The sequence below is a fragment of the Drosophila tropicalis genome, unplaced genomic scaffold (genome assembly GCF_018151085.1).
Source record: "Drosophila tropicalis isolate 14030-0801.00 unplaced genomic scaffold, ASM1815108v1 contig_859, whole genome shotgun sequence".
Classification (NCBI taxonomy): domain Eukaryota; kingdom Metazoa; phylum Arthropoda; class Insecta; order Diptera; family Drosophilidae; genus Drosophila; species Drosophila tropicalis.
Window position 1 is genome coordinate 8,655,512 of NW_027173353.1, and position 15,292 is coordinate 8,670,803.

The following is a 15,292-nucleotide window of genomic DNA, read 5'->3' on the forward strand; positions in this document are numbered from 1 at the left end:
CGTTTGAAACGTCAAAAACTGTTTTAGAAATACATAAAAATTGACAAATGTATTTCTATCTAATAGCTGTGTAGTTTGGCTCATGATGTAGCATTTAAAATAGTAAACCACCAGAAAAAATAAAAAAACAAAAGACAAAATCCTGTGTATAACAAACTCAAAAATAAATGTTTTTATGCCTAAAAATCTCGTCTTTTAACTATTGTTACCAACGGGTTTCGTTGTTAGTTCTATAAGCTTCCAAAATAATTTGCTAGAAAATTGGAATTACAGAAATCATTCTTTTGTGTGGATATTGCTAAGCAAAGATCCTCTATCTGAGGCCAGATTAAGGATGGTCAATTGGATATCTTTTCATCTATAGAGCAATTCTTTTAAAAATGTTCTTGAAATTAGCGGAATCTTCAACGATTGGAACCGAATTGTGGAATTATTGCCATTAAGTAATTATCAATCGTTTGGCAATAGAATTTTCAACCAAAAATAACCCAAAACTTGCCATTATGTACAAATCTTTTCACGTTTTGGAGCTCTTGATGTTATATTTTGTTTGTTTTTGTTTTTTATTATTATATATTTTAAACGTATCTTAAGCACTAAACGTCTCTCTTGTTTTGTGTTGATTTTTGTTTGCCATAATTGTTATCTCTTTTCGTTTTACTTTTAATTAAAATTTTCCAACATTTTTTGTTTGTTTTTTTTTTTTTTTTTTTGCACTTATATGTAATAACATATTTTCACTTACAATTTGCTGCAATACAAATAAAAATCTTATATTGTAACTGTAAAATTCTAAATAGTTACAAATTAAAGTCTAAATATGTAATTAAATTTGAGGCGTGTTGTGTGTAATTAAGGGGAGTTTCTTATCATTTTGTTTTTTCTTAAATGTTTTGTGTGTTGTTTGTTTTCTTTTGTTGGCTTTATGTTTTATATATACTTTTGTTTTCTCTTTTTTTGGGGGGTTCGCAAATATGTATTGTATTAATGTTGTTTTTTGTTTTGTTTTCCTTTTTAAATTATAACATAGAAACTTGGAAAAATTCAAATCAAGGGACGCAGTGGCCTCATGGCATCCCTACATTGACACAGGATCGACCGCCAATTTATGTATACCAAAATATATATACACACATATATAAATATACATATAAACATGTATATATATATATATGGATGTGTTTGTTTGTAATTTCATCATCATTTTGCGCCAACTATTATACCTAATACAAAGTTTGTGTAATTTGATGTCAAGTGTGTGTATATATATATATATGTACATATATGTATAGACATAACCAAGTATTAAACTGATCGCCTCTGTTGTATGTATATGTATATATATATGGTAGGTTCCATAATTTGACTGCCCATTGTCGTTTCCAGCTGGTTTAGATTGGACATCCTGTTGTAGCTGGCCATAGCAGCGCAGATCCTACGGCGCCTCCGATGACTCGGCCTTCACTTCAGTTTTTATGCTCGATGACAGATGATTATTAGGGTCGGGCGCACTCAGGGGCTGTAAATAAGATGCCATTCGATTAGGAAACATATTAATCCAACTCTTGACAAGCTATGCAAGTTTTTACATGAGTATCAACTACTTCTGTTAGTAAGGACCCTAGCCTATAGGCCTACACAAAAACAGCAGTAACAACAATAACGAAACATAAACTAAATATGCCGGCCCACTGCACGCATACACATACACGACTAACCACAGCACTGAATAACCGGATATCTAGATTACTGGATATCGGGTTTATATCGGGTATATGTGGGGGCGGGGAAAGGAGATGAATAACTGGCAAACACTAGCGCACACACAAACACAACACAACAGAGGTACGTGTACCTACCGATTGGCTACTCACAATTCCGAGCGGCAATCCACCAACTTGCGGCGACAAATGCGGCACAGTTTGCTCAGCGAACGGCGGCACCGACGGTGGCAGGAGTGCGGCAACCACAGCGGCTGCAGCAGCAGCAGAGTTGGGCGGCGGTGGAGCCAGAGCAGAACTGCTGCTGCTACCAATATTTGTTGTACTGTGGGGACCATCGTGCGATGTGGTACTGTGTGCCCGATGATGCAGTGCGCCTGTATAATAGCCGCCATTTAATCCTGTTTTATATTTCGATTTTTGGTTTGTATTTTTTTTTTTTTTTTTTTTGTATAATTAGGGTATAGATAATGAAATGTTGCTGTTCTGTTGGTATAAATATTATGTGAGGGGAGAGGAATTCATTTTTATAGTGGTTCTGAGAGTATAGAGAATCAAAGGATCTGCATATTGTTTAAGATTCTCAGAAGAGGTGACTATGAATGCAAATTCTTCTTTAATAAAACGTTATGTGGCGATGAGATAAGAAGGGGCGACGACCCAAGACAGATTGGCTATATTGTATATGGCTGATTATGATTGTTGCTGATTGTCCTTAGATTCCTTAAAGCTAGACTAAGATGACCGACCGACGGGATTTCAAAACTGGCCTTAAAAATATTTAATTAACTGTGTTTTATAGCAATTTTGTTCAAATGATCTTAAACTATTTTCATTTGCGTTAGTTTTACACATTTTTAAACGGTTTCTGAACATTAAAAACTAAAGTTAATTAAATATGTCTAAGGTGAGGTGAGAGATTCGGTTTCTGACCTTTACAAATTGGCTTACACGCCAACATGAAATTCAAATTTTTGTCGGTCTGTGTTTAACTGATGCTACTTTTCGCTTAATGGTTCTAAAACTAGTTGTAAATTATTCATTAAATGTTTCATTTCAACCAATCAAATCACTCTTGCTCTCTGCTATACTCTGCACACAATGATGGCATCATCCCAAAAAAGACATTACAAACAATCTTGACACACTGCCACACAAATAGAACAAAAAAAAATATCAATCGAATAAATGTCACTAATGGCAAGATAAAACGATAAGCAATATTCATTAAAGATTTTGTTTTATTTCCTTTGTTTTTTTTCCTTTTCATTCTTTATGCATTGATCGTTCTCTTCTTATTTGGAAAGGTCTTCTTGATTTTTTGTGCAATTAACTTTTTAAATGTTGCTCGTCGATAGCGTCAATTGTTAAGTTCTTTTTTTTTTGTTGTTTTTAATTTTATTTAGCTTTCACAGTTATTAAAAATATTTTTATACATTACAAAATAACAGTATTTTATTCTTTTTGTTTTTCTTGTCTCATTTTTACTTTACGCTTAGGCTTATTTACTTTGCTCATTTTGTTTGTTGCAGCTTGCTAAATAGGATCTTGAGTGTGAGTGTGTTTGTGTGTGTGTGTATGTGTATGTGTGTGGGCGTTGCTTGGCGCATTGAGTATATTATTAAGTGTGTGTGTTGTGGCTGTGTTTATATATATATACATATATATTTATGTATGTATGGTGTATGCTTTGTGCTTGCTTGTAAATTGTCCAAAGTTATATTAAAAAGTTATTTTCTTCAAAAATATAAGGTAAAAAAAAATACATACATATGTAATATTGAAAAAAAGGGGGAAAAAAAGAAAAGGGAAATGGTTTCATTTGATTTTTGCAGGCTGGCTGATTGCTGTTCATCGTCTCGAGCATTAAATAATATGTATAAATAAAAATATGTTAATAATAATAATCAAGAAAAAAAGATACTCTAGACGTCAACTGCTTGAAAACGGTTTCTTTCTTTTGTTTTTGTTTTAACTTAAATTGCAAACTTGTACAAAATTATACTCTCTCTAACAACATTTGTTAGCTTCTCCTCAAATCTACGGGTTCTTTTCATCTTTTTTTTTCTTTGTTAAGTGTAAATATATAAACTTTTCATTTGTTTGTATTGTTAATATTACACGCTAACAATTTTTACTGTGCCAACACTCACGGTTGTTGTTGTCGATAAACTTTTGTTTAACTTCCTTTCTGTCGTACCTTAAAGTTTATCTTTACTGTAAATCTAAATTCTTTAATATTACATAATATATTTTCTTTTTTTTCCTTTTTTGTTTCTGTGTTGTTCTATATTATAATTTTTGTTATATATTATATTTTAAATATACATAGACTATATACTTTTTAGTTGTTTTTTTGCTTTGCTTTTCTTTTACTTCTTTTCTTGTTTACTGAAGATGTGGTGGCTGATTTTCACGCGCCGTGTTGTTTGGGATATTCTTTAAAAAATATTATTTATCTCTTTTGAAACATTTTCCAGTTTTGAAATATTTGTTAAATTTTGAAATAAGGCGAAAATAAACTCGGATGATGAGATCATTATGCATTATAGAGCAGAGTGTTTTTTTTTTTTTTTTTTTTTTTTGTTGAGCAGAAGACATTGTTTGTAAAGGTTATACGAATAAGTTTAACACAATTCTTGTAAGTAATATTCATCGGTTTTGAGTCAAAGTGAACAATATAAAACCAATTGAGGAGACTTAAATTAAGTATGCTTGCTTTCTGTTCTGAATCTCCCTTATAGAGTTTTGTATAAATATATAATATACATACATATATATTTGCTGTAGTAGCTACTTTCTAGCATAACTATTTAAACGAACCCTTTACTCTCATTGTTGTTTGCTTTTGATGTTGCTAACAATATTTATTACATTGTGTAAATACAGTAGATACAAATAGATAATGCTAAAGTATATGCTCGCTCGCAAGAGAATTATGTAGAACAAATAATGAAAAAGAACTTTTGGTATTACACAGACGTAAAAAAAAATTGATTTCTGATTTGAGTTATGCCGGTCAAAAGTGAGTGAGTGAGGAAGGAAATATTATTAATCTATCATATTGTTTACTTTCACCTTTTCAATTCGTTTTCATTCTTCAAATTTTACGTTAATTTATGAATCATTAAGAAATTTATTTATATATATTTGTATGTATATTTCGAAAGAGAACCAAAAACTGATAAAAGTTAATACATTTGAACTTAAAGGGAGCAAAATTCAATTTAATTTAAAAAACATTTTTGCTTTTTACACTTTCTTCTTAAAAGTTTTAGACAATAGATTAATTTTTTTTTTTTTTTTAATGGGACGTATTCACAGTTGGATCGATAAACGTTTGTATGTAAGATAAAGCAATTAATTTAAACAACTGAATTTAATAGAACATAAGCTAGCTTGATTGCTAAAGTAAATAAAAAACGCAAAACTCTGTGAATATGCTTGTTTGGTTCTCTACAGACATCTCTCTAATTTAAATGATTTTATATACATACATATATATATAATTATATAGCAATAATAATCATTTCAACATCGGTCGCGATCTAGTCCTCCTTCTCATCATCATCGTGGCGTTATCGTCGTCAAACTTTGCGTTTGCGAAGCGGCTTTAGCCATATCCAAATATATATATGTATATATATCGATATATATATAAATGAAAAGCTTAAACTTTGTAACTTATCTTCAATTAATATAGCTTGAATTCTTGGATAAAGATAGACGACTCTCGCATCTCTAAATATATGTGTATATCTACATATATATTTTCGACATGAGTCAGAAGAATAGAAGCATGTTATGGGATGTTTAAATGAACGTATGTATATATATATATATATACATACATATACAAAAATATATATATATACATATATATATTTGCCTGCAGCAAACACATGCATACATATACATGAATGGATATATGTATGTATGTGTGTGTGTGGGTGTGTGTGTGTGTGTGTGTGTGTGTATGTATTTTGGGTATGTGTGGAAAGGGTGCGGATGTGGTGTGCCGTGGTATGGTATGTTGTGCGATTTTGTTTGGTTGTCTGCATACATGTGTATATATTATACATATATATATAAATATATTATATACATATGCATTTAGTATATATAATATATATAAAGTATGTCTGCGGTGTGTTTAAACGATTTTCTGTTATTATTAAATTGTTTTTGCTTTGTTTTGTTGTTTCACTTGTAACGCTCTCGCTCGCCTGTCTCTCGCTCTTACTACTTTTCTTGATTTGATATCATTTGTAGTTTACCTTCGGGATAAACAGCCGCCGCTACGCCACCAGCCGCAGCGGTTTGCGGCGTACGCATAAAGTACTCCTTGTTGACACAATTTCTCAATACGTCTGGAATATTACCGACAATCGCTCGTCGAATTTCAGTTGCTGCCATCTCACGCAGCTCCGTGGCGGACGCATCGCTGAAGAAGGCGGCATGTGGTGTGCAAATCAGATTTGGGGCATCTTTCAGTGCACCCTGCAATCGTTTAAAGGGGTAAATAGGTTAGCAAATTCTCTAGTTCAGCGTAGGCGCGGCTTCTACTCAGATTGCGTAAAATGTCTCGTTTTACAACAATCTCTTACTTGAAATACATTGTATGGTTCATTTTCGTGTACGTCCAGTGCGGCGGCTCTTATCCGTCCCTGTTTCAGTGCCAATGCCAGAGTCTCGTCATCGACCAGTCCACCGCGGGCAGTGTTCACCAAAAATGCACCGGGTCGCATCTGTTGTGATTGCAGGAAATTTAAAGTCAAGATTTTAAAGGCATTTTGTCTTGGGGTCGGTAGGTCTCACCTGTTTAATTGTGAACTCATTGATTAAATGATGATTGTGCTCGTTAAGCGTGCAATGCAGTGAAACGCAGTCGGACTGGAACAGCAGATCCTGCAGTGTATATACGCGTGTGAGGCCAAGGGACTTGTCAATGCCGTCGGGTAGGTAGGGATCGTAAAAGATAACATTGAAGCCGAATGCTTTTGCTCTCAAGGCCACAGCGCTACCAATGCGACCTAGTCCAACCAAGCCTAGAGTATCGCCTCGTATGCGTGCACAGCCCTAAATACAGATAAAGATGATGCATCATTATTCCAAGTATACATGTAATAATAATTATTATTAACACATACATGTGCTGCCTCTCGCACTTGTTCTGGGCCCGTAAACTTTTTTCCCTCTCGCACCATATTCGCCAGCCAATACGTCCGCCGGTAGAGGTTCAGTATCAAGCACATTGTTGTGTCGGCCACTTCTTCAACGCCGTATCCGGGCACATTGCAAACAGCAATGCCTAATTCGCCGGCTGCCTTAACATCAATATTATCCGTGCCGCTGCCAATGCGTACGATGATGCGTAAAGCTTTAAACTTCTCCAGATCCTCTTTTGTCAGGATAATGGTATGCCACATCAAAGCTCCAACTGCTTCATTGAGCACCTGCACAACAGAAAATATAAGTTTAACTCTTCGATTTTCGAACATTTCGATTTCATTTCCACTCAACTTACTTTCTCATGTATTTCAGATGTGCTTTGTGCATCACAGAAGGCCACCGTGGCCACATCCTTTAATATGGGCATCTCAATCGAACAATCACGTCCATCCAGCAGAGCTACCAATGGTCTCGCCTGGAGCGGACCATTGGCAAAACTACCTTTAACATCAATGCGTGAACGCTTCGGCATCATTAGATTTTTGTCCATTTTGTTTGTTTCGCGGTTGGTCGATAGGTATTAGTAGGTAGATCGTTTGCCTCACCGGCTGATTTCTATTTAATCCCCACGTCTCGTTGATTATAGATAATTCTGATATCTTTGTTCTAGCGCTGAGCGCAATTTAACTTTCAACTTTGAAGTGTTGACGTATACTCTTTCTTGCTCTCTCTCTCTCTCGCTAGCTCGGCCTCTTCTAGCTAGGTCACTATCTTTTTAGCCAAACCGTTTGCGGTGGCTTTAATTAAATCAATGGAAAAAAAACCTTTTCAAGACGACGATGCATACGTTGCAATCATTTTTGCCGCTTCATATTGAAATCGAGAATCCTGCAAAAACACAAAAAAGAAAATTAATTAAATTAAATGGAAAACATGAAATGTGATGTAGTGTCGTTAAAAAAAAAAAAAAAAAAAAAAAACAGAAACAAAACCAAACCAATGTCAGCACAAATTTGCCGATGACAAGTTTCGTTTGGATTTCGCAAACATCAGCGATAAAGATTTCTTTTCTTCTGCTGCCCCCCACCCACCAGTCTGGGTGGCAGAGAGAGAGGGTGAGAAAAAAGTAGAATGTGTGATAGATGGCTGGTTGGCAGAGAAATTGCCATTGAAGGAGGATAAGAAGAAGGCGGAAGGGTAATTTCACATAAATATAGACATCCAAACTGCTTTGCTCACATGTTATGCACTAGACGAAAAATGAATTCAACTCATGAGCTCCCCTGCCTGACCTCCTGTCTCCGCCGTCTGTCTATGTGCCACAACTTTCGGCTCACGCTTTTGATTAGAGGGCAAACACTATAGAAATCTTAGGTACATAGTACACAATAAAATAACAATGTCGACATATTGCATTGAGTTGAATTTTGGATTACTTGCTAACGTATCTTATCAGTAACTCTCAGTACCAACCCAAACACCAGCATTTTGACTGGCACATTTTTGGCCTTATTGACGTGGAAATGTGAAAACATGATGGACTTTTTTTATACGTGTACATACATATTTTTTATCTTTAGAATTATCTTTAAGATCTTTAAATAATTTATGGGTGAGCTGAACCCAAGTCACAGGTAATTTTTCTTTAAATCTCTAAAAACTTACTGAGGAAAAATGCTTATCACCCCAAAAAGGCAAATCTAAATACAGAAATATTTTTAATGATAAGCCGTCGTCAATGGCTGTGTCTATGTATAGACCGGCGGCTGCCAGTCATCACATCAGCCATGTGTCACGTATTGTGCAAATGTATGAAATACATTTACACAGAGAAACACGCAAAAAAAAAAAAAACAGAAAAAAACCATTCGCTGCGAGACCCGACAATAATAATAGCAACAATAGAATGATACAAAAACTTCCACAGATACAGGCCGCAACAGATAATGGGAAGAGAGAGAGAGCGGGACCGAGAAGCCAGAGATCGGGCCAACACACTCACACTCACTCAAACAAAATGGCAAACAAATATAAGCAACGCAATTATGACATAGAGTAAATGAAATACAAAACAAAGAAAAGAAAAAAAAAAGAAACAAGAAAGATTAAAGCTCTGAATAACCGGTACTAAAATACCCTGTAATAAAATGCTTACAAACTACATCTATAAATTCTTATTTCGTATTTATAAAATAATCAGAGTGAAATAATTGCAGACGATCTGGGACCGATTTTTAAATAGATACGAAAATGAAGTATCTATGCATTAATTTGGTATAGCGCAATTTAACATAAATGTAGGGTATACGAGAAAAAACAGTTGCCTGCCAATCTCACTTGCGTTACCCCACAATCGCCGCCTAGTCCCCCGCCCGCGTTTTTTTTTTTCAGCCAACCTAACGCCATTAACCAACTGAGCGTTGTTTATTTGTAAATAATTTTCTCTATGCTTAGATTATTGGCTCCCCCCTCTGCGCTTCCACTTCAACATGGACGGTTGGGAGACGCCGAAACGAATAAAATTAAATTTTTTTTTTTTGCATGTATTTTGAAAACACGTTTCGCCAAAAGGCAGACAAAATCAAATAATAGAAGACTGAAAAAAAGTGCCGATACCAGACTAACCAACAGAAATGTGGAAAAATGTCAGATGAAGATTGGAAAGAGGTTTCGGAGCGCGCCAAAAACAAGTTTGTTGTTGTGTCCGCGTTGCCAGGATGCAATGGGATTGTGCTAATGGATGTATGTATGTATGTGTGTGCGCCCACGCTGTCGTGTTGTTTCGTTTGGATAAAGTGTTTCAGTGTCGAAAAAGTATGCCGCAATGATAAATATTCTTTCCCATTTGTTGCAATAATAATTTACACATTCACTTATTCGAAAATAAATGCTAATAAAAACGTAATAAGAATAAAATATACGTCTAATGTTAAAGCCTCAATTAATTCATCTACAATAAGACACATTTTTACAGTAAAAACCCTGCTGAAGGAACAGCAAACACTTATAAAGAATGAGAGAGGTGACTGTTAAGATTTACTTTACACTGTGTTATTTCTGCCTACGCACCGTTACAAGTTCAAAGCGTAGGTGAGACAAATAAGAATTAACAAACAAAATCTTGCACTAAGTGACACGCATTTTTTTCTTTCATTTCTGTGTGGCTCTTGATTTTTCTAATTAAGAAAGTTTTAAATTCGCTGCAATAACTGCCGAAACCTGTTGATGTCTATAAACACAACACACAGACATGCATACATATGTATGTATGTACATATGTGAGTATAAAAAGGGAATCATATCCCAACACACAAATTCATCCATACAAAATGAGCGTGGGGGATTGTGATGCGGGTATGGGTAAGGGTAAATACACGGAAAAGTTATAAATCAAGAAATGTGTATGTACAGTATCTAACATATTGTTTGTATGTATTTGTGCATTCTACGATTGGCTTGGGCCTGACTGGCTATGACTGGCTACCTGAGCCACTGCTGCTGCTGCTGCTGTTTCTGTTGCCATTGCCGGCTGTTGTCTGACAAAACAGTGAATTGTAAGTCCATAAAGTCAGCCAAAACCGCGGAATGAGAAGAAAAATTAAGAGAAGAGAGGGGGAGTAGAGACAGAGACAGAGCCAGAGAGATAGAGATAGAGAGTAACAACAGCAACAACGTTGATGATGATGACGACAACAACGACGACCGATGGTCGTGTACATATCTTTTTATGGGCAGGGGCAAGCCAACAACAAAAACGAGAAACCGGTTTATCAACACGAAGCAGGAGCAGCGGCAAACGACAACGACGGAGACGGGGCACGATAACAGCGCGCGCGGCACAGGGAGCGGGAGGAGCAGTAGAGTCCAAACTCAATGGTGGAGTTTTTTCTTCTCTTTTTTTTTTGTTTCTTTCGATTTTATTTCCTTTTCTTTTGTTTTTTCTTTCCCCCATTTTTTTTTTGCCACAATTTCAGGCAGGAAAAACCATGTTCGTTTAAATTGTTTGTTGGCTTAATGCCACTCCAAGCATTGGATGCCGCCGTCGCCGGGAGCTTGCCTGGGTCCGACCCCCTCCCTCCTATCGTACTCCCCCTCCTCCTTCTCTTTCGCAGTAAAAACACGTTAAATAAGTCATGCGCATTTTGAATTGTTTGTATCTGTGTGTGTGCGTGTACGAGCAAATGTGTCTATGTGTGGCTTGGGTACATACATACATGCATACATATAAAACGAAAAAAAAGGAAAACTTTTTAAAGCTATGAGTCGTTCTGGTTGGTGGGTGGGTGGTTAGTTACGTGGGGGTTAGGTGCCGCAGAGGGCGTAAAATTGGGGTGTGCTACGTAGTAGTAGTAGCAGAAACTGCAACGATTTAAAACTTTTTCAACTGACGGCGGGCGGAACGGATAGCAACTTGTTTCGCCCAGTTTAACGGCTTCTACTTTAACTTTACGACAAAGCGTGCGATGGCAAGTGATGTGGTGCGGTGATATTGCGTTGCGTTGGGTAGTGTCGCGTGTGTTGCATTTCCCGCGTTTTCTCAAGCCGGCAAGGCAAAGTCATGAAGTTTTGTTGACAGATTTATGTAAATCTGTTTTCACTTGTGCAATGAATGAGAGATTCTTCTTATGCAAAATATAAATACAAAAAATTTTCATTAAATAATAAATTGTGTGTATACATTTTGTAGTATTTGTATTGTATTGTTATGCTCTATCCCCGTCACTGCTGTCTTGTTCTCTCTTTATATTGATTGGATTTTCTGGTTTTCCCCTCCGCTACTCTGCTGTATGACGCAAATTGAAAAACTGCAGTAGTCAGCAGAGCAAAAGGCAACAATATACACAGATATATACAAATGTACATATAAATCTATACAACATATTGCCCTTGCACACTGGTGCAATGTACTAAGTTCCCATTCAGTTCTAACTACATATATACATAAGAGTAGTTCAGATAAGCTACAAACATATAAAATATTTAATTAAATAGATTTTCGATATTACTCTGGGTTAGATATGAAACAGCAAAATTTTTAAATTAGGTTTACTATTCTCTGTCAATGACAACAACCTTAATCCATTTATGTATATGGAAATTTTTTTTTTCTTTACCACTGTGCCCCGCACGCTTACAAATTGCTGATGTTGCTGCTATTTAACGTCGCTGCTTGCTGTTGTTTTTGCTTTTTTTGTTACTGCAAAAAAAAAAAAATTTTGGCACAAGAATTCCAAAAGTGTGTGGCTGCTGCTGTCTGTTTTTATTTAGACCGAATATCGCGTCAGTGAATTTGCCCCACAGATCGATATACACATCGCCAGGCAGCCCCACCACATCAACCCGTAGCAATTGATGTTATATGAATTCATTTCTTAGCCATTTAAATATAAACGTTTTTTCTATTTTAGTGCTGCGGTCATTTCGCATTGTTTTTAGTTTGCTTCGCTTCGCTTTTCTTCCTCTACCAATCTCCCACTCTCGCTCTCTCTCTCTCTCTCCTTCGCAGTCGCCCCCTCTTTAGTAGTTTGAATTTTTGCTTAAAAGTGTGAAATTCTTTGGGCAGGTGTGCATTTTTTTCATGTACGCGCAGTCAGCAACAAACAAGAAAAAAAAGAAACAGAATGATAACAACAAGCTAGAGGCGGAAGGGGAAAGTGGGTACCTACAGTTGTAGTGATAGTTGATAATTATAAGCATTGCTAGGTGGTAAACCGCAACAATAACAACGACGGGCTTAGAATAACAATCAAAATAATTATTGCCCTTTCATATACACACACACACCCTCATCAATAAATGGGTTATACGAAACTTTTTTCAAGTTTTCCATTGAAGTATTTTTAGTTATAACAACAACGATATCCGTAACAATACAATTGTTGTTCAAAGTTGAGCTAACACGAAAAGTCATTCATCTAACGAACCTAAATTAAAAATTTAGAACGATCCTTAAAGTATTATGTATGTACATTAATTATACGAAAGCCAATTTTCGCTGTCCATATTTACTTAGTTTTGGGAATGTATGAAAGACAAATTAAAAAAGATATATATTTTTTATTTGTTTAAAATTTGGACATTTGATAACACTACTCAGATCCAACAATTTCAACTGCCAGGAGAAGGAAAGGGAAAGGGGGCACTCCAGTATTTCTGTGTCTGTCTGTATATCTGTATCTCTCCAATGTATAAGTATCTGATTGAGTGTGTATGTGTGTGTTGGGTACAGGCACGCCGCCCAGTGAAAGGGCGAAACAACGACAAAAACACGAACACGACAAGCGCAAAAAATTGTAATAAAACTAGAAACAAGCTTCAATTTGAATGGGGAAAACAGACAAGAGAGTTTAAGTGCGTGGGAGGTGGGGAAGCAAGGGGAGTGTGTGTGTGTGTGGGGATAAAATATTTATGGACATTGACAACGGCAACTTTATGAAACTCTTTTTTAACATGCATCCATCCCAATTCATGGCAGAGACAGGCATGCCATTCCACTCAACAACAATGCAGCAACAACAAATGTAATTTGAATGCCAAAGAAGAGGCTGATTTTTCAATCAATATGCAGCAGTCGCAAATGCTATTTATATCCCACACACAAACACACACACAACATTTATCGAAGCTGGCCAGGATAGGGAACAGGAACAGGAAAAAGATGAAACTTTAATGCGCACACGTCATGAGCAGAGAATATATATAGATATATGCATGTATATGTATGTATTAAGGCATGCGGGAGAGCTTGCGACTTTAAAGCTCTTTAAAGTTAAAGTGACGGCTCTCGATCCAGTTACAGTTATAGTTTGCCAAAGTAGGAGAAAGAAGAAAAAAAAATGCAAACCCGATTCGAAACCAAAGGAAAACGCTGGAAAAGGGAAACAAACACAGTCACAACGACGCACACATACACTTTCACCCTTTAAAGCAAGGGTGGGCACGAAAATTTAACTTGGGAGCCAGAGCATCCGCACCAGAGGCTGGGCAGAGAAAAAGGTCACTTTTGCGAGTCGACGCACACAAAAATTTGTGTGTCTCGAGTTTTATGACGGGTCATAAACGACCTTTTTGGGTCGAGCGAGCGATCGTCGTCGAACTTTTAGACAGAGGGACGGCCAAGTACCGAATTTTGCGGGGAGGGGGAAAAGGGTCGCGATCTCGAGCTCGCAACTTATAGACAGAGAGAGTGAAGGACAAGTAAAAAATAAGGGTTGTTATTGATAAGTGCTCGAAATCGCGTCCCTTTTTCTCCCTCCCCGCAAAATTCGGTACTTGGCCGTCCCTCTGTCTAAAAGTTGCGAGCTCGAGATCGCGACCCTTTTCCCCCTCCCCGCAAAATTCGGTACTTGGCCGTCCCTCTGTCTAAAAGTTCGACGACGATCGCTCGCTCGACCCAAAAAGGTCGTTTATGACCCGTCATAAAACTCGAGACACACAAATTTTTGTGTGCGTCGAGACCAAAAAATGACCTTTTTGTCTGCCCAGCCTCTGCCGGTAAAGAGCCACGGGAGCCAAAAGAGCCACTACGTGCCCATCCTTGCTTTAAAGGATTGCAATTGCTTGAAATGTGTCAGCCATGGGTTCTGTTTCTCGCCTTTGGCTCTTCAAACACACACACACAGACACGAACACTGGCAGTCATGCAAATACACATACATACGCCTACATACGTTCCATACTCGTTGAAAACAAATTTTCAAATGTTAAGAAACTTCCACAGAATCACAAAGATATTGCTTAGTAATATTAAGTTTAATTTCTAAAACGCATTTTACACAAAGCGGCGCACTAATTTATCAATTTTCTCTCGTTTCTTTTTCGGTTTTTTTCTCTTTGTGGTTGGTATTGGTTGGCGGCAGTGTCGGCGACATCGGCGGCGGCGTCTTGCCGATTCAATAATTGCCCAAAATTCACGTGTTAAATACACAATTCAATTAAAAACACTTGGCCATTTGGCTTATGCATCATTTGCATTATATTTTAAACATATTTTTGCACTTTTTCAATAGTTTGCAACAATTTTTTACCAGCAACGCGTCCAAGTTCCACTCGCAGCTTTCAAAATGGCGGAAAATATTTTTTTTTTTTTTTTAGTTTTTAGTACAGCATGACGCGATGCTACTCAAATGTGATATAGAGTGCCGCGATGCTACTCATTGCGGGTTTTTAGCGAGTAGCTGCTCATGTTTACAGCGTTTTTTAAACACACCTGGTTATTGATATATTATATATATTTGATTAATCACTGGCGATTAATTTTTAAATTGCAAATTACACAAAAACTGCTTTCGTTTCTTTTTCTCTTTCCAGGAATGGAGAAAACATCGATGTTACTATCGATGTATCGAAAGTGTGTCCCATTCAAAGTTACCCAACACTAAATTATCGATAAGTATCGA

General features: G+C 36.6%; 1 protein-coding gene across 10 annotated transcripts; it reads right to left on the reverse strand.

Moving 5' to 3' along the window:
• Positions 1–514: 514 nt before the first annotated feature.
• On the reverse strand, positions 515–15,260 carry CtBP (C-terminal binding protein). Of its 10 annotated transcripts, none has more exons than XM_068296076.1 (8): positions 15,103–15,260; positions 7,249–7,781; positions 6,872–7,177; positions 6,540–6,800; positions 6,329–6,469; positions 5,999–6,221; positions 1,860–2,098; positions 515–1,519 (listed from the first exon to the last, which is right to left on the reverse strand). In XM_068296076.1, the coding sequence occupies exons 2-8, from the start codon at positions 7,441–7,443 to the stop codon at positions 1,436–1,438; spliced, it is 1,449 nt and encodes a 482-aa protein (XP_068152177.1). In that variant the 5' UTR covers positions 7,444–7,781; positions 15,103–15,260; the 3' UTR covers positions 515–1,435. The 10 variants fall into 10 exon arrangements, with proteins under 10 accessions (XP_068152177.1, XP_068152170.1, XP_068152178.1 ...); XM_068296069.1 differs by having other exon boundaries at positions 1,860–2,122; XM_068296077.1 differs by having other exon boundaries at positions 6,338–6,469; positions 15,103–15,259.
• Positions 15,261–15,292: the final 32 nt, after the last annotated feature.